The sequence below is a fragment of the Artemia franciscana genome, chromosome 6, assembly GCF_032884065.1.
Source record: "Artemia franciscana chromosome 6, ASM3288406v1, whole genome shotgun sequence".
NCBI classification, from domain to species: Eukaryota; Metazoa; Arthropoda; class Branchiopoda; order Anostraca; family Artemiidae; genus Artemia; species Artemia franciscana.
In genome coordinates this window covers 8,081,924-8,109,849 of record NC_088868.1, presented here as the reverse complement: position 1 = coordinate 8,109,849, position 27,926 = coordinate 8,081,924, and the positions used below count along the sequence as shown (strand labels likewise).

Here is a 27,926-nt window from a genome sequence, read left to right as displayed (position 1 = left end):
AAATTTTTGACAGTAAAAAGAAGTAAATATTTTGCTTGTCAGCCCCGTTGGGAGAGCCAAGTCCTGAAATATCATTCCGACAGCCTGAAGAAGTTAGGATTGTAAGTTTCCTCATTTTCTTATTACGAAATGAACATTTTCGCCTCAGATTCCCTTGATAAACCGAACTCCAATTAAATACTTTTTGACGGTTTGCAACATTAGTAAAATCTAACAGAGGCCAAACAAAGTGACTAAAACCTTTTGAAAACCTTTTTTGACTCTTAAAAGGGCACTAGGACTTCTGATTTTCAATACACTAGGCTAGTCGAAGTTCATACGATCACTCTTGACATAAAAAGTGACTGTGGAAAAAATAAATTATAAAACATTGAAGTCTTTTAGGCTTTACTACAGGCAACGCTACAGCATGGCCTCTGTTTCGTATTTGGTGAGTCTGCTCAAGGGTTCATTTAAATTAGGCTACTCTAATGAGTGTTTTCTCCTATGACGTGATATTCTTCCTAAGCTCTGCTAGTCTTAATGGGAAGCGTAGCATCAATAATAAACAGCATCTTAAATTTCCATATTCTCCATTAAAGATTTTTTGGACACATCAGTCGCACAAATTTCTTCACGACTCCACCTGCTTTGCTATTTAGGCTGTGTTTAAGCAAGCTAAGCTACTGCTGGTACGCAAAGGAATACTTCTCCTCCCGCGTGTGCGAGGTGTTCCATTTCTGAATGAAAATTTCGCTACTGTTGAATATTTATGTTTTGATGGGAAGTTACCGTATAGGTCTTCAGAAAATTTTCAATTATCAATATGGCAAGGTGCCCAAGGGATATTTTTAAGAGATTTCTTGTATTCTTTAGAATATAAACAAATATTCAACTAGAATTGAAGAAAATTGAGATAACAAGCAAGTCTACTTTTTTGGCTTTTAGCGCTTTATTTGTTAGAAAGTAAAGTCGTCACCAGGATTTTGCAAATGCATTGGAAATTTTGGCAAAATATTTGAAATTGTTCTAGCATTAGTAAGAAGAAACTAAAAACAGACCATCAGGCTCAGGGAGGTGACCCCTCTTACAGTGATAATAATAAATTAGGCTAAAATCATTGGGACCAAACAAGAAATCAAGCATTTTGTGAAAGTTTGACCTCTTGTATTCTTTTACTAGAAGAAAAGTAAACTCTAACATTAAAAGTAGCATACAGCCTCTGAGAGAGCAATTTGAATCAACAGCTGCATTTTCATGGTATGGTTTATATTATTAGACTTCATGTAGCCTTGCTAAGAAATAAACTTACCTCTTTATCAGAATTGCATCCTGAATCCAAATTTAATATTTGGTAAAGTTCTAGTTTAGCTACTTATTGATATCTTGGAAAGGGGCTAGTTTAGTACAACAAAACTTTCAGTAATGTCAAAAAAAGTTGGTCAAAGTTTAGTAGGGTTAAAAACATATTTTGGGAAGGAATTTTCAAGCTTTCTGTGTTAATTCTCTTCTGATTCCTAAATCTTAGAAGTTGCCTACTTAGCAGGTTAAAACTTTCACAAAACAACATTTTATCTTAATTTTCAGTTATCAGTTTTGTTTTCTCTCATTTTAATTCTAAAAATACAATTCCTGATAGCCTATTTGATTAGAATTTTAAGCCATATCTAGGGGTTCTTTCTAAATTTAGGATATGTATTTGCACATCTATGAAACCTCATAAATAAGGATTACGGAAAGTGGTGAAGCTAGAAACAGTTTTCTTGTACTTCATTTAAGCAAAAGATTTGTTTTGCAAGGTTTCACTTTCATAACACAAAATTTTTAAGGGTCATCAAAGGTCACTAGCCTCTAGAGAGTGAAGGAGTAGAGATAGTATGTCCTGGGAAGGTATTTTAAAGTACCTCCACTCCTTCTCCCTTTAGAGGGCCCTGAAATATGCCTACATGACAGGTCTAGCTTATACCTATTGAAATTTTGACAAAACAACATTTTACCTTAATTTTCAGTTAGCCTACTAGTTGCTTTTTCTCTGCCTTTAGTTCTGAAAATGCGATTCCTGTTATTTGAGTAGAATTTTGAGCCATATCAATTTTTTTTCTAAATTTAGGAAGTGTATTTGTATATCTTTAAAACCTTATAAAATGGAATTGAGCAAAGTCATGAAGCTGAAAACAATTTTGTTGTACTTCAATTAAGCAGAAGATCTAATTTGCATGGTTTCACTTTTATAAAACACTTATTTTTAAAGGTCATCAAAGGTCAGGGCCCTCTAGAAGGAGAAGGAGAAGAGGTAGTTGCTTCAAAATACCTTCCTGGGACATACTTTAGTCTGTAGATTCATTCCTGAAAGTTTCATTTTCCTAACCTAAACCCTTTCTGAGATAGCAAGAACTCAATTAACTAGAATTTTACCAAGATAGGTTCTTCAATATACTTTCCTAAGACATACTTTAGTCCATAGACCCATCACCAAAAGTTTCATTTTCCTAACATAATCCCTTTCAAAGATATTGAATTGTTACTAAACTAGAATTTACCTTAACATTCATTTGTTGGTAGATTTTTTGCTGTTCATATTATTGACTTACAAATCAAGTGAACATACCACTCAATGCCTTTTCTTATGTTCTTTATGAATATAATTGCTTCTATTGCAAATTCAAATTTAAGCACTATTTAACCTAACCCAGCCTAACCTAGCTATAAATAATTTTGGCACTGAGAAAATATAGTATTATATTGTCAAAACTGACCAAAAATGCATACTTTAATTGAAAATTTTGTATCAAGGAAGAAAAAAGAGCATAAACAGCAAAATAAGATTTATTTATCCAACTTAATTGTGGAAAATCAGTGCTTCTGAATTATATATAATTAAAAAAATGGATTTATGATGAAACCCTAATTTTGACACCTATGTTTCAAAGTTTTGACCAATATTTAAGTCTTTTTTTTACCCATATTTTGGTCATTTTCAGGAGCTCAAAAAGCACTTAAATTTGAATTTGCAACAGAGGCAATTTTTATATTCATAAATAACATAAAAAAGGCTTTGAGTGGTATGTTCACTTTTTTGGTAAGTCAATAATATGAACTGCAAAAAATTTACCCATTTGTTCTTGGAAACAAACCTTACCCCCAGCCCCATATGTACCAATTTGGGTATATTTGAATTCAGGGCAGATATTTGCACATAAGGGAGGTGGGGGTATCTTTGAGACCTTAAATGAATTACCATATTCTGCAAGCAGCAAGCCTTTTACCATGGAATGTTCAACCCAGGGGCATTAGCATACAAGCCAAATTATTGCATCTCTTTCTTTGATGTCAAAGAATGAGCTGTAACTTTGAAATTTCCAGCAAGAAATTCTTTGTACATATCTAAGAACAAAGAATTCTTAACATTTTGTAGTCAACTTTTTGGTTAACTAAGAATCTGTTTGACAAAAAAAAAAAAAAAAAATGCAAAGTTAACCCAGCCACATCCACTTTTTAATTAACTTGTAAAGTAAATCAAACATGGCTCTAAATACTTTATATTCTATGCTAAATACCTAATGTTAAACTATCCTAGATGGATGAGATGTAGGCTAACTCTTATGCCATAGCATAAACATCAGACTAGATGGATAATAAAGTATTTTAGCCTTTCTAAGGTGAACATGTTAATTTGTTTTCTTTTGTCTGCTCTTTCCAAATATCACAATCAATTCACTTGCAAATACACTACTTCCCCATTGTAATATTATGCATGTTAAATAATGATATGCCTGCTTGCTTTGCTTTGCTTACTTGATATTAATTGCTTGCTGTTGCTATATAATGACTTTTGTTCTAGATGCCTGGGTTTAAATAAATCATATAATTGGTAAAACGCTACATGGTGTCAGAAGATGGAAGCAAAGCCACCAAGTATTGATTGGGATTCAGCTTCCCTCGGCGATGAATGGAAACGCTTTGAAGAGCATGCCAAACTGATGTTTCTGGGACCCCTGTCTGGAAAGACGGCAGAAAGCAAATGTGCTTACCTTCTCATCTGGGCAGGAGAAAAAGGGCGCCAGATATTCAACACCTTCCCACTCACTGCTGCAGAAACAAACAATGTAGAAACTTACCTGCAGAAATTCCGCGAATATGCTGCACCAGTCACCAACAGTGTATTTGCTCGATATATATTCCAGAAACGTGACCAGTGTGAAGGAGAAAGTGTAGAGAAATACATCACAGAACTGAAAATCCTGGTGAAGGCTTGCAACTATGATAGCGCTGATGAAATGGTTTGGGACAAAATAGTTAGTGGCATCAGAGACCCTAAAATTAGAGAAAGACTTCTTCTGGAAGGTGATACCCTAACTTTGGCACTAGCTGTTGATAAATGCCGGTCTTACCAAACAACCCAGGCACAGCTAAGAACATTTGAAGTACAAGAACCACAACAAATCAAGAAAGAAATTGATGCTGTCCAGAAGTACAAATATCCAGTCAGAGAATACGAAGATGCATCTGTGTCATCTAGAAAAACAAAGGAATGCTACTTCTGTGGAGGAGTATACTCACCTAGCCACACTTGTCCTGCAAAGGGAAAAACATGCACAAAGTGCAAAAAGCCAAATCCCTTTGCATTTGTGTGCAAAAGCAACAAATCAATGAATGCAGTGATTGAATACAAGGAGAGCCCAGCCAACAATAGTGACGAAGATGAGGATGTCTTCTTATATGCCATAGAGAACAACACCAATAAGAGCAGAGATGAAGCCCTTATTACACTGGAGGTGAACCACTCCTTACCTGTCAAATTCAAGGTCGATACAGGGGCACAAGCTAACATTCTACCTGCCAAGTATTTTGACGCCTTACCACATCCGCCATCACTGAAAAAAAGTTCTCAGAAACTCACAAGCTACTGTGGATCCAAAATTCCTGTGAGAGGTGTATGCAAGCTGAGCTGCAAGCACAAATCAAGCAAGGCTGAAACCCTACCATTCTTTATTGTTGAAACGGATTCAGTGCCAATTCTCGGATTCCGGTCAAGCATTGACCTGAATATTGTCAAACTTGTACTGAATGTCAGTAAAGTTGAGAAAAGCACATGCAAGGACATGCATGCAATCGACAAGACAAAAACGGATGACATAATCAGTAGCTACAATGATGTCTTCCAAGGAATAGGAAAATTGGATGGAGGGTGCCATCTGTATCTGAAGGACGATGCAGTCCCTACAGCATACCCAGCAAGAAGAATTCCCTCATCACTTCGAGGAAAGTTAGAAGCAGAACTTAAACGGATGGAAGAACAAGGAATAATTGAAAAAGTCTCTAAACCAACTGACTGGGTGAATTCGATGGTCGCCGTAGAAAAAAAGGATGGCAGTTTAAGAATTTGCATTGACCCTGTAGACTTGAACAAGTCAATCAGAAGACCATTCTACCCTATTCCCTCCCTGGAAGACGTAACATCCAGACTCCATGGGGTAAAATACTTGAGCAAACTGGATGCAAGGTCGGGGTATTGGTCGCTAGTCTTGGATGATGAATCTGCAGACTTAACAACATTCAATACCATCTTTGGCAGATACCGTTTTAAACGGATGCCGTTTGGCATCATCTCTGCCCAGGATGAATTCCAAAGAAGAATGGAAGAGGCTCTCGAGGGATTAGATGGGTTTGCTGTCATCATTGATGATCTTCTGGTTTTTGGTTCAACCCTTGAGGAACACAATAAGCGATTAGTAGCTGTACTTGAGAGAGCCAGAGCAAAAGGTATCAAGTTCAACAAAGCGAAATGCAGCTTTTGTGTGACAAGTGTGACATATTTCGGACATGTGATTAGTGAACAAGGAATGCAGCCAGATCCTGACAAACTCGAAGCTATTAACAACATGCCTACTCCATCAAACTCAGAAGAACTTGCAACTCTGTTGGGTATGTTAAACTATCTTGCAAAATACATCCCAAACTTATCAACACAGAATAAAACCCTGCGTGACCTCAGTAAAGCCACCGAGTTCAAGTGGGCCAAAGAGCATGACGAAGCCCTCCAAAACATCAAACACTCAACAGTCTCAAACTTAGCATACTTTGACCATTCATGCAAGTCCATCGACCTTACTGTGGACGCATCATCACACGGTCTAGGAGCATACATCTCGTCAAACGGCAACGTTGTCGCATATGCATCACGCTCCCTTAGCAAAGCTGAACAGAAATACTCACAGCTTGAAAAGGAATTATACGCAATAGTCTTCGGTTGCAAGTACTTCCATCATTTCATATATGGCAGGCATGTAAAAGTAACCACAGACCACCGCCCACTTGAAACCATCCTACGAAATCCACTTCAAAAAGCACCTGCCAGAGCTCAACGAATGATGCTTCAGATTCAACCCTATGACCTAGAGTTCAGTTACAGACCAGGGACAGAAATCGCAGTCGCAGACACTTTATCAAGGCTGCACCTACCTGACATTGACGAGAAGCTCCATAGAGAAATCGAGGTGTATGTCCACCAGATTGCACGCGTACTTCCTGTTAGCGATGCAAGGCTCGAGGAAATACGACTTCATACCAAGGAAGATGAGCACCTGATTCATCTCAGAGAAGCCATACAAGGTGGTTGGTCCAACACCAGAAAGCAATGTGCCATGGATCTCCTTGCATACTGGAACCTTCAACACGAGCTGTCATACATGAATGGCATCATATTTAAAGGTGAAAGGATCGTTATCCCAAGGAAGATGCGACCCCAAATCCTCAAGCAACTTCACGTCTCCCACCTTGGTATGGAAAAGACAAAGCAACGCGCCAGGATGCTCGTGTACTGGCCAAAGATGAATGGTGATATCGAAACGCTAATCAAAAACTGTCCCACTTGCCAGAAACATAGCCGTAACAACCAGAAAGAGCCTCTCATGAACTCCCAGATCCAATTAGTACCATGGCAGCAGGTAGCCTCAGACATATTTGATTGGAATGAAGCAAAATATCTTATAACAGTCGATTACCACAGCCGCTTCTTTGAAGTCGACCTGTTGAAAAACGTGACATCCAAAGAAGTCATTATTAAACTAAAAGCACATTTTGCTCGACATGGGATCCCCCACACCATCATCTCAGACAACGGAACACAATACTCATCTGCAGAGTTTGAACAGTTCATCAAAGAATGGGGCATAAGGCACAAGACCTCCAGCCCTATCTACCCACAGTCCAATGGACTGGTAGAAAAGGCTGTCCACACTTGCAAGGACATCTTCACCAAGGCAAGTGAAGGCGGAGATGACCCGTATCTTGGTCTACTGGAATACAGAAATACACCCGTAGACAACTACGCCGCCCCTGCACAACTGCTAATGAGCCGCCAATTACGCTCCACCTTACCTTGCACAGAAAAGCACCTGCGGAAGCAGGTGGTTCCAACTAAAAAGTACCTGCTGAAGCGGGAAGAGGCCCAGTCAAGACAGAAACGATACTTCGACAAACAAGCCAAGTCTAGGCCTACACTCCACTCGGGGGACACAGTGACCTTCCAGAAACAAACTGATGGCCAGTGGAGCACCGCCAGCATCATAGCACCAGCAGCACGCCCTAGATCGTACCATATCGAAACTGAAGCTGGAACAATTCTACAGAGGAATCGGAAACACATATCAAATGCACAGCCATCAACACCAGTACAGAACAGACGTAGTCCAGTAGAATGCACTGGAAGCGATGCAGTTACTCCTACTGCGATCCCCCCAGCGTCGAACCTAACTCGTGCAGACGAAACACCGTTTACCGCATCATCAGACATTCCCTCACTTGACAGAACAGCCCTGCTCCGTACTACCAGTAGCCCAAGCCCACCCAAGGAGGGAGTACCAGTGGTTATACCAGTAACTAAATCAAGGTACGGGAGGCAGAGTAAGCCACCAATCAAACTGAACTTGTGAACTTACCAACAAAAATCTCAAAAGAAGAGAAGTTGAAGTCTGTACATAGTGTATATAATACCTGGTGAGAAGTGAGCCAAGCGCCTTCTCTCGAGTGTGTGTTAAGTCAGTGCTATATGAGGAGTTCTCTAGTTTGTTTTGTGTCCGTACAAAGTGAAGAGAAGCGAGCCTAGCGCCTTCTCTTGGAGACGTTAGTAATAGTACTAACAGTTGGGTCTCCACTGCCAGTAAGTGATTAGAATCTTCTTCTAGGGAAGAAGGAGGATGTAATATTATGCATGTTAAATAATGATATGCCTGCTTGCTTTGCTTTGCTTACTTGATATTAATTGCTTGCTGTTGCTATATAATGACTTTTGTTCTAGATGCCTGGGTTTAAATAAATCATATAATTGGTAAAACGCTACACCCATGTTATGGTCCCATATATAGCCCGAGTAATATATTTCTTCATTATAGGCTACCAATACAGTCATGATCTACCTCCTAGCTCATATATTAAATGGCTTATCTTCTCAGTATCAATTTATCTCCATGTGCGGTTGACTGCCTAATTTACCAAAATATTGTTTTAAGTTATTTTAGAAAGTATGTAACAATGGAAATAAACATAATAATATGATAAGTGGATATATCCTGGATATTGAAAATAAGAATTTTGTTGTTTTAATTTTGCTTTTAGACTTTCCTTGGGTTAAATATAGGACCATTAGAGGAGGCTGGTACATAATAGATATAAAATTGATAATCCCCAGGCAACAGAAAATTCCCTTATTGATCAATTTGCCTCTATCTTCACACCTGTTGAAAATATCCACTCTCAGATCCCCCCAAGTATGACGTCATAACTGTAATGCCACCTATTACTATCAGTAGAGTTGACCTTAAAACCTGTCTTAAAGACCTGAACCCAAATAAATTTTTTTGACCAGGCAGTATATACACTCCACTTCTAAAAGAAGCACATGATGAACTGTCTTGTCCTTTTACTCAGCTTTTTCAAAAGTTTACATTTAACCTGCAGAACAAAAGTTAGGATATATTACCCTAGTGCATAAAGGTGATAACAGAGATGAGACAGTTAACTATAATGAAGCTCTTCATTTTTTTTTTTTTTTTTGAAAACTTATTTTGTAGGAAAAGTTCTTAGCTAATAATAATAAGAATAATTTATTTATTCCCTCTTTACATACAAAAGATGTACACAGAGGAGTATGAAAATAAAACCGAAAAATATAAAAATTACACTTCTAATGAAAATCAGTAGATCATAGCTGGTTGCTTTATATTGACAGAGTCTTTTCAGGGAAAAAGAAATAATAGTTTAAATCTTTTCAACAATATTTAACAACATACACCCTTTTAAAAATCTGTACACATTTTAGTAGTGTTTAATTTTGTTTTATACCTCTACTAGTTGACCTAAAAGCTAAAACTTAATACCATTTGTGAAAAAAATCTATCTAAGATTTTTGACTGCTTGGACACACTTACACTGTTTTGATTTAGTTAAGTTTTAAGAGCAAAAGTAGCCCCAAAAGTTTGAACATAAGACCCTCAGTCATTCTTGGGATATTGCCAAGATGTCTAATTGGCAATCAGTGTACAAACAGTGCTTTTAGATTTAAGCTTAAGACAACATTTATTTTTTAAACATAATGTGCAATAGCATAACTGTGGGGGGTTTGACCTGCACAATAGCCCTAGAAAAACAGTTACAAGACATTTCAGGTATGCTGAACAAAATGGCTCTTCTAAATTTTCATTGGATGTGTTTGGAAAATTATGAACTAAAGAAAGGGACTGATTAACCACCAATCACTTTTAACTCTTAAAAAGGGTACTAGAACTTTGAATTTCCAGTTAAATTAGCTCCTTTCAAATGTCAATGATTTTACTAGCTATGATAAAGCAGTGATGTCTATGATATTGCTTATATGCCCTTTTAACACGTGCATGTATATAGTTTTTTGTATAATTGAAACTCCTCCTAAACGTTTCAACTTAATGCCCTTAGTGTCATTAGTTGCAGTAACTATAGAAATAGTATCAAAGCCGTGTCTTCTGGCTAGTTCAAAATCTGTCACAACTTACCCTGAAAGGTCTAATCTAATAATTTAAGCTGTTATTGTGATATTGCTTTGTCACCCCATCAACAGTCAACATGATCATAGTTAATTTTGATTTAATTCAGCTTCCACCCAAATATTCCTTGAAAGTTTCACCTTAATGCCCCTAGCTTGTGTAGTAGTAATAGTTGCAGTAGCATTAGTAGTAGTATGCGCATAGGACCTTTTTAAACATCCCCTTCAATACATAATGAAATTTTTAACTTGATACTATCAACCAGTCCTGATGTGTCCTCTTGACAACCTATGTAGGCATAGTGTGTTTCAATTTATTTCAATACAGTTATAATATTGCCCAAAATTTTTGCCTTAATACCCTTAGGTTTATTAGCTGTAGTAGTAGCACCAGTATAAAGCCCTTGCTCCAGGGCTTTGGGGGGTTATGTCAACCCTGGAGGCATTGTTATATGATTTTAAGACTATTTTAAACAAAATTGTCCTCACAGAGGCATTATTATATGATTTTTCTAGACAAAATTGTCTAAAAACTATATAACAATGCTTCCAGGGTTGACACAGCCCCCAGAGCTTTGAAGCAAGGGCTTTAATTAATGCCCAGGGCTTGAGAAATCACCCCCCTCCCGCTACGACACCTGTCATTTCCGAAACAAATTTTCACACAAAGTTTTAAGACATCAGTTTGTTTCAGCATTGTTGAAAGGTTCAGTAATTATGCGTTTGGGGATGTCCCCCCCCCCCTGGGGACTCAGGACAAGGGCTTTAAGTTTTTCAATCTGTTCATTGTTTACATATTGTATATGTTATTGTGAAAAGGTATGCATGTCTGACTTCTACTTTCCCAATATATGAAGAATGCTAAGATGAGTCTTTAAGGGAATGTAGATGGGAGTGATGAACTGAATCAAAACATACTATGTGTATATCGGTTTTCAAAAGGGTGTAACCCAGGAATGAATGAGTATATTAATTTGGAATTTTCAGGAAATGATTTGGGAGATGATCAATTGATAAAAACGACAATATTTGCATGCCACTACTACAACTACTGCTGCATCTACTACTATCACAAGTACTATTGCTACTACCATTTCTATTGCTAAAACTGCTACCTCTGTAGTAAGTGCTACTAAGGCAGAGGATATTGAAAAAAAAAATCTTAGGAAACATTGAGGGGAAAGTTGAAATAAATCAAAAGATTTAATTGATTTGATAGAAAGATTTATACAGATTACAAATACAGGTGTATTGGCAATATTTTTTGAACAGCTTATCATATAAAGAGGAAATTTTATGGGCATCATGAGTGGGATGTTCAATTGACCAAAAGGCAAAATGCACCTGCTACTACTGCTATTATTACTGCTGCTATTACTGTTACTACTAACAATAATACACTATTACTGCTACCATTGTTCCTACTACTACCACTTCTACTATGATACTAGTACATTTAAGGCTACATGTATGAAGGTGAATATTGAGGAGGAATTCCAACTAAATTAAAACACACTATGTGCATGCAGATTGTCAAAAGGGCCCATGAAAAGAATTGATTTTGGTATTAAGTTGAGACTTTTGAAGAATACTTAAAGAGGAAGATCAATTGACAAAAAGATAATATATGCATGTCACTACTAACACTAATACTACTGCTACTTTTACTAATACTACTACTGTTACTAAACTACTCCAACTACTACACAATTACAGTAAGTTGTAAGTCATAGAGTATTAAGATGAAAAGGGCATCAAAAGGGGTGTCCAAAGTGCACATCAACAAAATTTTTGAAATGGCTTTGTCAAGGTGAAATTTCTAGGCATCATTAAAGCAATGTTCAACTGACCAAAGGGGAATATGCACACGCTATTACTGCTATTAATACTTCTTCTACTACTGCTACTATTACACTGATATAGCACTTACATTAGAACTACTTCACCAAAACTAGTGTGATAATAAGTACAATTAAGGCTAAGTCTATGAAGGTAAAACTTGAGAATATATTGATGGCAAATTTGAACTAACAAGATACATTATGTGTATTTAGATTGTCAAAATAGTTTATCTTAAGAATTGATTTGTGCATTAAGTTGGAACTCTTAGAGGATACTTAAAGAGGAAGATCAATTGACCAAAAAGCAATATGTGCACGTTACTACTAATACTACTACTGCTGCAAAATTTACTAGTGCTACTGCTGCTACCATTATTGTTCCAACTACTTTTTCTGTCACATCTACTTGTAAGGTTAAGAGTATTAAAATTAAAGTTTCAAGAAGTATATGAATATAATGGTTATCAAAAGAGCAAATTGACAATATAATAGCAATGGCTAATTGTATTAAGTTGAGTAGGTATACCACTGCTGGGACTACTATTACAACCATACCTAATGGTATGAAGGTGACAATTCAGTGAAAATTTCTGTTGTATGGATGGCTGCCTGCCATCCATATGCAGTTTGTCAAAAGGGCATATCAGCAATACTTTAGCAACAGTTTCAGGTGTGAAATTAAAACTTACAATGCTTGTTGTGGGGGATATTGAACTAACCAAAAGACAATATTTGCATCATAATACTACTGCTTCTACTGCTACTATTATTATTACTGCTGCTACTAAAGCTAAGACTACTACGATTACTTCTGCTTCTTCTGCTACTACTATAACTCCAAAAGAGTAGCTTATATTACAGTGCAGGCAATCAGAAAACTTACCCTTGTGCTTAGTTTTTACTTCCTATTAATGAAAGTTGTTGCTACTTACTGCTTATTTTTTGTTCTATTAATATCGTTTATACATTTTAGGAACATTTGCTGACAATCTGTCTTACAGAAGAGGAATGCTCTACTTTCTTTGTCTTGTAGCTTTGAATATCTCCAATCACTAAGTATACTATTACCCTTTTAATAACTTCTAGAAAATTTATATTAATCCCAAAGATGGTAGAACCAGCAAGCTATTCTGGGCCTCCTGTTGTTAAAAAAGGTAAGTTTTGCTCTTTTATTGGTCCAATTCTTTAATAAGTGTTTGAATCTAAAGCGTTGCCTATAGTTAAGGTCACAAGGCTTTGATGTTTATTGTTACTTTTTTTTTTAGGCAATTCATATGGAAGAGGGGTCCTATAAACTTTGGGTATGGGGGGACTTATTCGATAGGAAATCGGACGTTCTAGTTCCCTTTTTAAGAGTGAAAAGTGATTAGAGGGAAACCAGAACCCCTCCCCCCTACACCCTCATTTCCCCAAATGCACCTGATCAAAACTTTGAGATAGCCATTTTTGTCAAAATCAGACCAAATCAGTCCAAAGATCAGATTACAAAAACTCGAGGAGTGACACCCCACAGACCCAATGCAAGCATTGGTAGCATATATAATGCCCCTGGGCATATAAGTTTTTTATGGAAGGGGTGGTTGTAATAACTTCAGAAGTTAATACTATTTTGTCCAAAATAATACAAACATAATATAACAATGCTTTCAGGGTTGACACACTGCCCAGAACCCAGAACAGGGTTGTAAGTTATGCCTCAGGGCGTATCAGGTTGTCATAGAAGTGGTGGGCATAGAAGTTTGGAGGCAGCTTATTTGACTGAAAATTAAAAGTTCTAGTTTCCTTTTAAGAGTAAAAATGACCAGTGGACAACTAGACCCCCCCACCCCGTTATGCTCGCTTTTCCCCAAGTGTGTTGGATCGAAATTTTGAGATAGTCATTTTTCAAAATATCTCAGATGTCAAATAACTATGGTTCTGGGTTTGAACCAACTTTCCCGTTTGAACCAACTGAACCAAGCCCTCAAGGAAAGAGTTATGAATTATGCTGGATACCCATTAATAATATATAACGTTTTATGGAAGGCATGGGCTTATAAACTTTGGAGGTGGCTCATTTGATGGAAATTGAAATTTCCTTTGCCCTTGTTAAGAGTCGAACATGATCGGAGGTTAACCTCCCCCCCCTTCGCTCCCTTTTCTTCACAAAGACATCCGAGGGTAACCTGCCTCCCCCTCCCCTTTCGCGCCTTTTTTCCCAAATGCATTCCAATTTAGAATTTTTAATAACCCTTTCTTCAGAACAGTCCGAAATTTAAATAATTACAACCCAGGGGTTGAAAAGGGGCAAGGTTTATAAATTGCAAATGTCTGTCGTTAACGTATAAAGTTTTGTGGAAGCGGTTGTCTTATTAACTTTAGAGGGGGCTTATTCGATTGGAAATCGAAAGTTCTAGTTTCTTTAGAGTCAAAAGTAATCACAGGTCATCTTCTCTTACCCCCCTTCCCCCAACCCCTTTTCTCCAAAGGGATCTAGTCAAACTTTGAGATAACCATTTTGTTTAAATTAGTTCAAAGGCCAAATAACTATGCCTCCGGAGTTGAAACTTCCCTCTCCAATAGCCCACAGGGAAAAGACTGTAAGTTATGAAACTTGCTTATTGTTACTTTCATATCTTGTTTACTTTGATATTTTGATTTACTGATTGACGAGGCAGACTTTGTTTCCAGGCAAGGGGTATAAGTTACGAAAGTCACTTTTTGTTCCTTTGATACTTAGTTTCCTTTGTTACTTTGATACTAGTTTTGATACTTTGATGAAACTTTGGTGGTAAAAAAAAAAATTGAAATAGGGAAATTTGGAAAACTTGAAAATTTGGCTATCAAAAACGGGCAGAAATTAATTAAGAAAAAAAATTGCAAAAAAGAAGTTTGTCAAAGAAAAGTTAAGGTCATATTAAATTTGAGATCAGTAAAAATAAAAACCTGTAATAATTCAAACTCAAAGCGACTAGAAATTACTATTAAAGAAGAAATGAAACCTAAAACAAACAGAAATTAAGTAAAAAATCTTAGCAAACCAACATAGAACATGTACCATATAAATGAATAATTAAATCTTAAAACAAGTAAAAAATTTAATTAAATATGCAAATCAAGCTTAAAATGGAAAAAACTTTTATTATTAAAGAATAAATAAAACCTATAACGAACAGAAATTAAATAAACAATCATACGAAACAAATATACAATCAATATTAATATAAAGGAATAAATAAATTCTAAAACGAGTAAAACTTAAATTGAATATGCAAATCAAGCTTAAAACGAATAAAAATCGCTACAAACAAGAGTTAGGCTGCTTCCCCTTGCCTAAGTGTAGAAGTATAAAGCCTTCTGCATCATTGACGCTTTACTGAAAATACATTATATTACAAACATTTTTATTTTGCAGGTATTAAAACATTGAAAATAAAATTACAATGAAATCAAATCTTGAACTGATGAGCTTTCAACAGTTAATATCGTTATGCATCAAATATTTTTATCAAAGCCTGTTTATATATAAATATTTTCAAAATTGTTTACCAATATGTTTTAAAAGTATGTTTGAATTAGGAAGTGATATTCATACACATTCTACGAGACAGTCCGATATAATTCGTCGTCCGCTTGCTATTACCTGTAGATCTCAATTTTCTATTCGGCATTTAGGACCCCATGCATGGAATTGTTTACCTACGACTTTGAGATACATGGATAATTTTCTTGAATTTTGGTGGGAATTAGAGTGGACCTCAAGTGGAGCCAAGATGTTGGTTTTGTTTTTGGCGATACTGGTCAAGTTGGTTTTAGTTTCTTTTTGTTTTGTCTCTTTTGAAGTGTAATTCCGTTTCGATTGAAATGCAGGGTAATTGATTTTTTTTCTTCTTCTTTTCTTTTCTTTTCTTTTTTATTTTCTTTTTCTTTTCTTTTTTTTCTTCTTTTTCGTATTGTTTTTATTTGTATCTGTATTGGGGTTGTAAGCCCAAACAAGCTTTGCTTCGGGCCATTTGCTTGTTTTGTTTTGTTATTTATATTAATAAACCCATCTTTCTCTCTCTCTCTCTCTCTCTCAAATATTCAGTTTAATTTTACTAGTTCTTTCCAAGACTGTTCAAAACGCATATAGTTTTTATTATAATGCCAATGACGTAGTAGGCTTGATTTTTCAAGATAGCTTTCTCCAAGTCTGCTTCCGGTAAATTTATGTTATCTTACAACAGGTTAAGCAAATGCAGATATTTTTCAAAACTAGCTCCTGGACTATCCATATTATTTACAGTTGAAAGATGCAATTGGCGGAAAGTAGCCCAATGCATCATACTAATTCGTCTGCTTCCACTGGGAGTATCGTTAGGAACATGTTGTCAGCTATTAATTTTGTCAGTGAGTAAAAATGTTTAAGAATTCTTATTGACAGCCTTAGGCCGTGATTTGCCAATGACGGAAGAAAATCAGCGAAATTTTTTATGAAAGGTAGTATTACGTGTAGGCTGAAGTCCACAAGCAGAACCTCTATGGTAACTCAGTGGGCTAATGTTCTGCTTGGCTATACGAAATTCATGTTTCGTTTCTTAAAGCATCTGCTGATCTATTGTAGAGTGCACAGGCTTGGACATTATTATGGAGATTAATTGCTCGAATTAATTAGTAGGAATATTGGCACTGAAACAAACAATTAAACAAGAAAAATGAAAATGAAGAAAATAACTACTAAGGCTAATTGAAAAAAAAAACTGGGAACAGATATGGTCGTGTTGATTGACACATCAAGAAAATCCTCCATTATTAACCCTGTGTAAGGTCTCAAGCAAGTTTTCAGAGAGGCAGACGAAAGAAATATATATACAAAAATTAGCTCTTAGTAGAGATATTGAAGAAATCATTTTTCTCTACTAAGAGCTGAGCTCATTTATAATGAACTTGTTAAATCAGATTTTTCTCTGTCACACGACAACATTTTGTAACCTAATAAAATGCCAAACTTGACAAAAAAGCAGTAAATTGAAAGCTCAGATTTAGTAGATTGAATTGCCCTTTAATGTCCCATCTTTTATTTTTGTGGTTGCTTTTATGGTACGTTTTAGTATTTGTTTTAGTGGGAGGTTCTTTTTTCCTATTTCTGCACTGATGATGGCTGAGCCGAGGTCTTGGTTGAAATATCTGTACTATTTGGCTGGAACTATTCTTGTTTTTCTTCTTTACACATGTCTTCTTCTCGTCCTAGTTATTGTGGTCTCAGAAATTACTCATAGCCACGTATTTTTGGAAAAGGATCTGAGAGGCTTTATAAAAGTTACCTATGCCTTATATCATGGCCATGTGTGTCTGTTCTTATTTTTCCTTTTTAAATTCTTTTAAACTATTTTATCTTTTAAACTATTTTTAATTTGGGTATTTTCAATCACAAATTTTGGGCATTTTGGGTATATATATATATATATATATATATATATATATATATATATATATATATATATATATATATATATATATATATATATATATATATATATATGTGTGTGTGTGTGTGTATATATTTTCAGTTTGATATACACATGAAACATGTGTATTTATTTTTAAATCTGATTTAACAAATGGTAATTGGAATAGTATTTGTATATGTGTTAACAAGGGATTGTAACAATTCAAAAACCTTAAAAACGAAAGTCATAAGTTTGAAGCTTAGTAGATATCGTTGTTAAAAATCCGGCTTGATTTAATAATCAAATATCTTTGAAAGACCTTTGTATGAAAAGACAGGAAATTATCCACGGTTAGAAGACAAGCGACAATGAGAATCCATAGATAGAAGCCTGTTACGCACCGAGTGCTGGTGCCAGGCGGCTAGTGGTTGCAAAAATATTTGTATATATTTTAACAGGAGATTACAACAATTCAGAAACCTTAATAAAGAAAACGAAAAGTTTGAAGATTAGTAGATATCGTTGTTAGAAGTCGGTTTTGCTCTTATATTCAAATATGTTTCGAAAGACAACAGTATGGAAAGAAAGCAAATTGTCTCAAATTTTCTGGGGTTAGAAGACGAGGGACAACAAGAATCCATATATAGAAGTCTGCCGAGTGTCGTGGCCCTGTACTTTATTTATATATAATCATTCCATATATTTTTTTTCGGTTTTGCTGATTTTCTATTTCATCTTTAGAATTTGGATGAAAAATCATGTCTTGCTTTTGGCTCATATCCAAGATTTTTGTTTTTTCCACTTGCCCATCCCCCTCCCTTGAAATATGAATGACCTTACAATTTATTTGTTTGATTTCTTATATTGTTCATATATTTCACTGTTTTCATCATCTTGTCTGATTTCTGTCCCCCTGTTTCCTCTAAAAAAGATGGTTCCCGTATATAATTGTCCCTTGATTAGAAACGATCAGAGATTATTATGCGTCTGCGTTGCGCAGGCACTGAACTGCCTTCGGCCGGAGTGCAATGCGTTTCTGGGGGGTAGTCAATCTGATGCTTCCTGTATTCTCCCCCCCCCCTCCAGATTTCACCTGGTACCCATTTAGAGCTGGTACAGCTATGGATGAGCTTACAGAGTCAAACCACTGATCTCCCTCTTCCAAATTAAATAACGAGTGACACCAGGACTAGAACCCCTGTTCTTAGCATTTCAAGTCCAGTGCTTTGACCACTCGGCTAGGACTTTTTCTAGAAATAGAGACAGTCCTAGAACCATTACTTCTATCACCGGAAATATTAGAAATTATCATGCAAAACACTTTTTTCTCTATTCCAAGGAACCTAAAAAAATGTTCCTTATATCATAGTAGAAACTAAAAAGAAATTGTTTGAAGGTAATCCATATGAGACGTACCTATTTAGCGAGGATGCTTTGCAATTCAGCATAGAGGAGAGGCTTGGGCAGCACCCTTGTTTCTACTTTGGAAGGCGGTATACACTGTCTTGTTTTCATTTTCATTTTATAAGAGAACCTTCCAATTACCTTTTTAAATTTGTCCAATATAATTCCAAAGCAAACACATATTCAATTTCTAGTTTAAAAACCAAATCACGTTAAAATTCGAATTTGAAATATCTCTTTTTTCAGAAGTTGAAGATACACCAGTATGCCAAACTGATGGCCTGTTTGAAGCTACAAATTCTGTTATGCCACCTATTTATGAAGGTTTGTCTTTGCCTGCCTTGCCCTGTATTTCTGCTCCGATTGTTGCTGTCTCTGGCTTCTCCGAACTGGGTTCAACTACTGGTAATGACAAAGGTACCGTACATTTCTATGTAAATAATCCAAGTATAATCTTTCCGGTTTTCGGGATCGTAGTATCTCAGGTACAATTAGAAACAAGTAAAAGATAAGCGTTTCCTTCAATAAGGTGACACTTTCCTGAGGGATTCTATTTTGAATGGGATTTGGAGCTGTGGTCACATGTTGCAGGTACCGTTTTCTTACTAAGGTCATATTTTGTGCTGTTTGCCCAATAAAAGCTTCCCTTCATGGTAATGGATATTGGATTTGCTTCTGTTTTTAGTATGTCAGAGTTGAAGAAGAAAATCTTTGTTTAAAAAAAAATTGAGACCCAATGTGACAGGCTATAGGGACATTCGCTGATGACCTGAAGTCGTTTGCATTGGACTTATTCTAGAAGATATAATTCTAAAAGAAACCTTGAACTTGACAATTGATGTTCATTGGTATTTCAAAATACAAATAATTTGAAACATAATGCTGCTCTGAAGCCCACAAAAGTGAGAAGGAGTGTGACTGTAAGACTCCTGAAAATTGATGAAGTCGCATGATTAGATAATCAAATCCCAGGCTAAATCTTTAAATCCAAGTCTGATTGCCTAGTAGCAAAAAGAAGATATCTGAAAATTGAAGCAGGTTTGCAGGGGGAGAAGGGGTGGGGCCCTAGGACTGCCACTTCTCCAAATCTTAATCTTACAAACATTTCAATGCCCCAATTCCGACATATGGACTTAAAATAATGTGGCAACGGGTGGTATCACACTCATTTAAACAGTATGTTCTGTAATTAGGAAAAACATTTTAGTTTGTTTCTGCTAAGTGTGCTATTCTACAGTTGAAATTCAAAACTTATGAAATGAACAGAAGCATTTGTATAGCGTTTATTGAAGGGGGAAGTTACAAAGCACCAGAGAAAAGCACAAACAGTGACGAGTCTGAAGTAGGAAGAAAAAGAAGAAGCCACATTTGTTAATAGAACGAAACTTCACATGGTTGATACTGCCAATAGTAATCTATCCCATATGCATTCTGGAAGCGAGTGGGGGGGGGGGGGTATGGACCAACTGAAAAGAAAACAGAAGGTAGACTTCTTTAATGAGTGGAATGAGGAGATATAATGACTTGAAATGAATCAAGAATAGGTAGGAATAATGAGTTTTGTAAAAGGTTCCAAAATAAGTTATTATCGTTTAAATTTCTGCTTCTGATTACGCGACTAATGGCTAAATGGAGCAAAAATATGGATCATTTGGGCTTTTTGTCAGTAGTGGTGTCTATAGTGTGAAGCAAAGGGGCCTGACTACAATATGACTAGGATGAAAGTATATTGTTCTGTGTATTTACTATGGTATGTACTTCGTTTCCAATTATTAAGAATATAGATGCTAGCATTTTTATACTTTTCAGGTTGTATATTTTAAAGGGCCATTCGATTTTATATTTATTTGTTTTCTATAGTGGATATAGGATAAGCTATTTCTTTCAAAGAGATTCTTTCAGAAGCTCTGAAAGGCCGAATTAGCATTTTGGAGTCATCAAACCGAAAAAAAAATCGCAAAAAAGGCACTACAACTTAAGAATTGGAAAAATAATGCCAAAAACAACAATATCAGAATGACAAAACCATTCATTAGTCAAAAATAGTTAGTGGCGTAATGTCAGAAAGTTAAAAAGATAAAAACTAAAAAAATAAAAAAAGAGTGAAATAAAATATACGTTAAAAGGGTTTAAAAGAGAACATATAAAAAGGGGGAGGGAGCAAAAGAATCAAACGAACATAAAACTTAAGTATCACCAGTACGGAAAAATAAAAAAAGGAACTAGCGGTGTATTTTCCGTAATAAAGTAATAATCAGCAATAAAGTTGACAAGGTTTTTTCATGCCTCGAGATAAAGCAACGGATGGGGGACAAGATAGGAACAGCAATGGATGGGGGACAGAGAATAGTACTTGTCAGCTGCCTTTTGGGTGGGGATTTTCTTTTGGGAAAAATGTTTTCCTTTCAAAAGTTTATTATTATATTGTTTGCAAAACGGAGGCACAACGTTCCTTTCCTGTGCTCAAGAGTTTCCAGCTTGAAGGAGTGAGTATGGTACCTTAGCTTCTTTAAAAATTATTCTCATGGCTCTTTTTGAATGGATTTCTGATTCATCATGGGAGATGCTAGGTTGCCAAACTGGACAAGCATATTCAAAAATACAGGTGGACAAAGAAACCCATAGATCCTTAAAGAATGGGATGGGGGAAAGTTAAATTTATTTAAGAGTTTAAAAAGAGACATGGACGCATTTGCTCTATGGACAATATCTTTGACGTGGATATTCCACTTTAAATTAGAGGAAATTGCAACCCCAAGTAATTTTAAAGAAGACACAGAAATATCTGGGGGAAAAGAGGTGAGGTTTTAAGGAAACATATTGGCATTGTCATAGAATTAGAGGGGTTTACTGCCGTGTCTTAGTCCGCAGCGTCGTCTGCAATATCGTTGATGATGCCCATAGGGTTGCTTACTAAGTTTCTATAGCAGGTTTCAACAACCGTTAGGTCATCCACAAATTTCTATCTGTCGGAAAATTCCTCAGTAAGGCTATTTATCATAACAGAAAAAAGGAAGGGTCCTAGGAGAGTACCTGGGGGTGCTCCATTGCGGACAGGGAAGGGCCGGAATAATGATTCTAATATTTGACTGCTTGTTACCTATTTGATAATTAGGAGGCAACCGATTTAACCAGGAAAGAATCAATATTAAAATCAGTTACAAGTTTTCAACTAAAATATTGCGGTTAACAAAATCATGTGCTTTTTGAGAGTCAATGAAAATTAAATTTACCGAGCAATTAGGTTTTCGGGAATTTTCCCAATTGAGTCAGTAAGGAAAACAAGGTAATAGGAAATAAAAGTGGATTTGATGTTCCCGAAATTGTCTCAGGTCAGTAAGAGGTAGGATTTTTTCCTTTTAGCCAATCTGCAAGGAATCCTTTATATAGTTTTGAAAACATATGATTGAGTGAAATTGGACGAACACCTTCAAAACCAGGTTTTCCGTTTTTCTTTTTCATTGGGGTTATGAAACCCTGTTTCCAAATTTTCGGATATTGGTCAGACTAAGTAATGTCATTGAAAAGAACAGACAAGGGCTTTGAAAGGAAGTAAATGAAACCACTATAAAGAGGAAACGGGATATCTAAAAGGCAGCCACTTTTTTTTTTCTTAGTTTCCCAATTCTTCTTTCAATCTTAGATGGAGATATGTTGGGGATGGCAGGTGGGAGATCATCAGTTGGTAATTGATAGGAAAATGCTGGACGGCTCTGGACGATAAAAGTTAGGAACTCGTCAAGATTATTAGCAATAACTTCTGGAGATTCGGGTAGTTTGAAATCAAGCTGGTCTAGACTCCTACCACACAAGTTTTTTTTACCTCGGAATACCAATTTTTTGGTTTATTGGAAAACAATTCTTCATCCTTATTCTTGTAGTAGGATCGGGCAGATTTACATATATCAATTTTTACTGCTTTTCTTAGTTTGTTACCTTCATCCACTTTAAAATTTCTGAAAAGATTCATTGTTTTCTATTTAGTGCTTTATGGGTGGATTAATAAATGGTTTGTGTCTGGAGCACTTTTTGAATCTTTTTTTGGGAGAGAACTTAGATATTTATCATTTAACTTTTTGAAAAAAGGTAGTGATTTTTTTCACCATGATTGTGCAAATTATAAATGTCAGACCAATCCTCAGTACTCAGCCACGTTACCAAAGAAAAAAGACTAGCATTTTGAAGGGGGCTGTAAGAGCCATAAGTTACTGAGAATGAATGCTTAAATGAGAATTACAGGAGAAGGGGAAGATGATGATTCCCACCCAATGGAGGTAAAGCTCAGGGGGACTGTAAAAATTATATATATATATATATATATATATATATATATATATATATATATATATATATATATATAGTTAGAATGACATCTAGAGAGTATGCTATTATATAATATAATTAAATATTAATCATTATATTTTTTCTTGGATTTTAGAACCCTCGCAATACTTACATGTATTGTTTGGTATGTTTCAAATAATTTGGTGTATCAAACAGTTCGTGGTAAAGAACTGTAGTAAGGAGCGACCCGGCTCAATAGTAAACGGAACTCTAAAAAACGGAATTTTTATGCTAAAAGATACATCAAAAGAATCGGATTTTCATGCTGATTTTAAATATATAAGTTTCATCAAATTTAGTCATCAAAAGTTACGAGCCTGAGAAAATTTGCCTCATTATGGAAAACAGGGGTAACACCCCCTAAAAGTCATAGAATCTTAACGAAAATCACACCATCGCATTCATCGTATCAGAGAACGCAATAGCAAAAATTTCAAGCTCCTATCTACAAAAATGTGAAATTTCGAATTTTTTGCCAGAAGACAGATCATGGGTGCGTGTTTATTTGTTTTTTGTTTTCTTTTTTTTCCTAGGGGTCATCGTATCGACCAAGTGGTCCTAGAATGTCGCAAGGGGACTCATTCTAACGGAAATGAAAAGTTCTAGTTCCCTTTTTAAGCGACCAAAAAAATTAGAGGCCACCTAGGCCCCCTCCCACGCTCATTTTTCATAAAGTCAACGGATCAAAATTTTGAGATAGTCATTTTGTTCTGCATAGTCGGAAACCATAATAACTATGTCTTTGGGGATGACTTACTCCCCCACAGTCCCTGGGGGAGGGGCTGCAAGTTAAAAACTTTGACCAGTGTTTACATACGGTAATGGTTATTGGGAAGCGTACAGATGTTTTCGGTGGGATTTTTTTGGTTTGGGCGTGGGGTTGAGGGGAGGGGGCTATGTGGGAGGATCTTTCTTTGGAGGAATATGTCATGGGGGAAGATAAATTCAATGAAAAGGGCGCGGTATTTTCTAGCATTACTATAAAAAAAAAACAATGAAAAAATAAACATGAAAAGTTTTTTCAATTGGAAGTAAGAAGTAGCATTAAAACTTAAAACGAACAGAGATTATTACGCATATGAGGGGTTCTATACGAGGGGTAATTTAAACTATCTATTCTACGGCCTTTCTGATTCAGGGGTTATTCTTAAAGAATTGGGACAAAACTTAAAATTTAGTGTAAAGAGCGAGGTATTAACGAGGGGACAAACCCCCTCATATACATAATAAAAATGTAAGAATATAAAAGTTTGTTACGTAAGTTAATTCTTAAGTTACGTATATTTTTTACTAATAAAAACGTTCGTTAAAAATTAAAAGTTTTAGTTGCCTTTTTAAGTAACCGAAAAATTGGAGGGCAACAGGGCTCCTTCCCCACCCCTTATTTCTCAAAATCGTCTGATCAAAACTAAGAGAAAGCCATTTAGCCAAAAAAAGAATTAATATGCAAATTCCATTTTAACAATTTATGTGCGTAGAGCCAAAATCAAACATGCATTAATTCAAAAACGTTCATAAATTGAATAAAAAAACTAGTTTTTTTAATTGAAAGTAAGGAGCGACATTAAAACTTAAAACGAACAGAAATTACTCCGTATAAGAAATGGGTTGTCCCCTCCGCAATCCCTCGGTCTTTATGCTGAAGTTCGACTCTTTGCCACAGTTCTACTTTTTAAAACAATTAAAAACTTTAGCGTAAAGAGTGAGGGATTGCGGAGGGGACAACCTATTTCATATACGGAGTAATTTTTGTGTTGCCACACGCTTCAGGGATTTATTGAAGGGGGGAGGCGTAACTTCCTGTTTAACCCGTAAACATAAAAAAATTTGCGTTCTGAATCATTTAGGGCTACTGAGATGCGGTGTCTATTTACTGTTCAGTTGTGTCAAGTATCGGCCCTGGTTATTTTCCCTAGCACAGAGTACTGTTGTTGAATAACTTCAGGGAGTTCAAATTTAGATTACTGAGGCAAGGAGAATTTCATCAAATGCGACAGGTCACTCTTGCAGAATTTTGATTTTAGGCATAAAAGTTTCTCGATATTGAAAAAACAAATGTTTGTCAATATTGAAAATATATTTGAAGTCTCTCAAGGTATTTTCACTCTTGATTCAGTAAGATACTATTTGATGCCATATATGTGTTGGTTTGATAAATTTTCAGCGAACCAAAGATATTAGAATTATTGGCCCCTCTGGCAAAAACATTCTTTCTTCGGGCAGTGCCATTTTTAAAAGTGACTACATGTCCTGATGTAATATTATATCAGGATAATAAAAGGATAAAGATGCTTTAGAGCCATTGATAGTGCTTACAGCGTCTATCGACGTTCCAGTTGTTGGATTATTTTATTAGAAGGAGAGGTAGCAGTACTGAGGCTCAGCCTTTTGGCTGTGGTAATCGAGCCCTGAACCTCGTGTTGACAAGTAGAACGCCAAACTATTGTTTTGCCATAGGGTTTATTATATCAAAGGACTAAAAATAAATATCTCGTTTGGTTTCATGTGATAAAATGTTATATTCGAAAATGTAAATTATTATTTACAGCTCTCAATGTGCTCTGCCTCGTCAACAGCCAGCTCCCTAGATTTCAGATCCATAAATTTGGTGAATAGGATGATACAATTTTAAGACTAATATTCCTTACCGAATTTATAAGGATTCATTAAACAAAAACTTTTTGATAAGGCACATTACCATTACATACTTTGCAAAATAAGGCACCAGCAGGTTTCTTATTGGGCCGAAAAAAATGTTTTTGCTCCTTATGGTTTTCAACTATCTAAAGGCCCAAAATGCTTTCAATGAACCTTTAAGTCAATGAAAATGCTTGCTTATTCTATGGCTTAAAACTGGCAACGTTTTTGTGTACTATATATAAATTTAATTGAAACTGACAATGACCTTAAAGAAGAGGCCAAAATGATAGGACTTAAAAATTTGACTTAAAGAAAATATATATATTACAATTAAAAGTCTAATATCAAGAACAACAATATTAAAAAAATTTCTATAAAGAACCTTATTTTGTTAATCAAGTCTATATATGCGCATATGTATAGTTTCTGTATAGGCATCTTGATCATGCCTACATGCAATGGGTATTTGGTCATGTCTTTTTTTCCTTTTGGAAAGGAAGGGAGATAAAATGGCATTTTTTACGTTAATTTTTAAAAGTAAATCATTTTTGGCAAAAAACTTGCTCAGTATCTATTAAGATTTGCTGGAACACTTGATTCTACATTCTAAATACAATGCCTTCTTAAAAAACCGCCGGCTAAAATAAAAAAAAATTTTGGTACTGCTTTTGATAGTCTGAAGATTATTTTTCCTTATTATAGATTTGAATCGGTCATCAGCCGAACCATCTTATACGAATGACTGTCCGGATGAATATGTAAAGGAAGAAATAGAATCAGCTTCAGAACCAGAAACCCATAAACCAGGGACAGAAAAAGATGAAGATCAGATGAGAAGCTTCACTTTCATCAAAGTGGAAGCGATTTCTGGAATGTATGATGCTAGACAGGAAGAGATAGAGAATCCTGTCAATCAGCTGCAGAAAGTACTGTCCTCAGTTGCAGAAAAGATCTATGATTGCGATGTTTGCAGCAAATCATTTTCCCGTAAACGGGCATTAATAGATCATTCAAGGATTCATACAGGTGAAAAACCATATCAGTGTGAATACTGCAAAATAAGCTTTGCTATGAAACCAAATTTAACTAGACACAAGAGGACCCATACTGGTGACAAACCATACAAATGCCCACAATGTAAAAAGTGCTTCAGTCAAGGGCAGCATTTGAAGGATCATATAAGAGTTCACACCAGGGAGAAGCCATATGAATGTAAAATATGTCAAAGGAAATTTGCTAAAAGTTGTAATTTAACTGCACATAAGAGGACCCATACAGGTGACAAACCATATGAATGTTCACAGTGTAAGAAGTGCTTCAGCCAAGGGTCGCATTTGAAGGATCACAGAAGGATTCACACTAGGGAGACGCCATATGAATGTAAAATATGTCTGAAGAGATTTTCTAGAAATTTTAATTTGAGTGTTCATTTGAGGATACACGGTGAAAAACTGCCCAAATGTGAACCATTAGACAAGCCTAACTTACCTTGAGATATATTGACACTTTTGTGCTTAGATTCACAGATATGACCAATGTAAGTGACCAATGTTAATGATGTTAGTGACATATTATGACCAACATGACAGTATGTTAGACTATTGTACCTATGTTTTTCGTTTGGATATGGGAACGTGCTTTTTCACATCTGGGAACACATTATAGAATGGATAGATAGAAACAGAATATGGGCTTTATAAAAAGATTTAGGATAGATGTTTATAAACATTGTGCATGAATCATCGTTAGAAAATCTCACTTAAATGCTGCAGTAGGAACGTTGTTGGAAAATAGAGCTTAACTGCTCATAAGTGAAATCCCAAAAGTGAAGAAAACTGCCTAGCTCTAAATCATTCAATATATTCACATAGTTGAGTTGTTAGTAGTAGTCGTAGTAGTTTCGAATGCTATATTTCACATAATAAAATCATAAAATCATATGGTCGAACCCAAGATAAGACGATTAGGCTGAAAAATATTCAATCTGAAGACAAAACTGTTAGGCAGAGGACTCTGCAAAAAGGGTTGTGACAGCTTAGCCTCTCACTGAGACTATCTCTCTTGGCTTTAATCCTATTAGGCACGGCTCTCAAGCCTTTCATCACTTCCAACAAGTGGATGTTAATTCAAAATAGTCTCTCATTGAGATCATCTGTCTTATCTTTGCTCAAATTAGCCATGGCTCTGAAGTCTTTCTTTACTTCCACCAAGTTGCTTTTATTCAAAAATCAACGGATCAACCTGTTTCCTGTCGTTTTTATTTTATGATTCTGTGGCATATGTACGAAGTTA

The 27,926-nt window shown here is 35.7% G+C and overlaps 1 protein-coding gene across 4 annotated transcripts; it reads left to right on the top strand.

Annotated features, from left to right (window-relative positions):
* Positions 1-987: 987 nt before the first annotated feature.
* On the top strand, positions 988-27,561 carry LOC136027990 (zinc finger protein 239-like). Of its 4 annotated transcripts, XM_065705508.1 has the most exons (5): positions 1,023-1,239; positions 12,812-12,992; positions 15,493-15,622; positions 18,897-19,067; positions 26,337-27,561. In XM_065705508.1, the coding sequence occupies exons 4-5, from the start codon at positions 18,956-18,958 to the stop codon at positions 27,125-27,127; spliced, it is 903 nt and encodes a 300-aa protein (XP_065561580.1). In that variant the 5' UTR covers positions 1,023-1,239; positions 12,812-12,992; positions 15,493-15,622; positions 18,897-18,955; the 3' UTR covers positions 27,128-27,561. The 4 variants fall into 4 exon arrangements, with proteins under 4 accessions (XP_065561579.1, XP_065561576.1, XP_065561580.1 ...); XM_065705507.1 differs by lacking the exons at positions 1,023-1,239; positions 15,493-15,622 and adding an exon at positions 988-1,017; XM_065705504.1 differs by lacking the exon at positions 15,493-15,622 and having other exon boundaries at positions 990-1,056.
* The last annotated feature ends 365 nt before the right edge of the window (positions 27,562-27,926 follow it).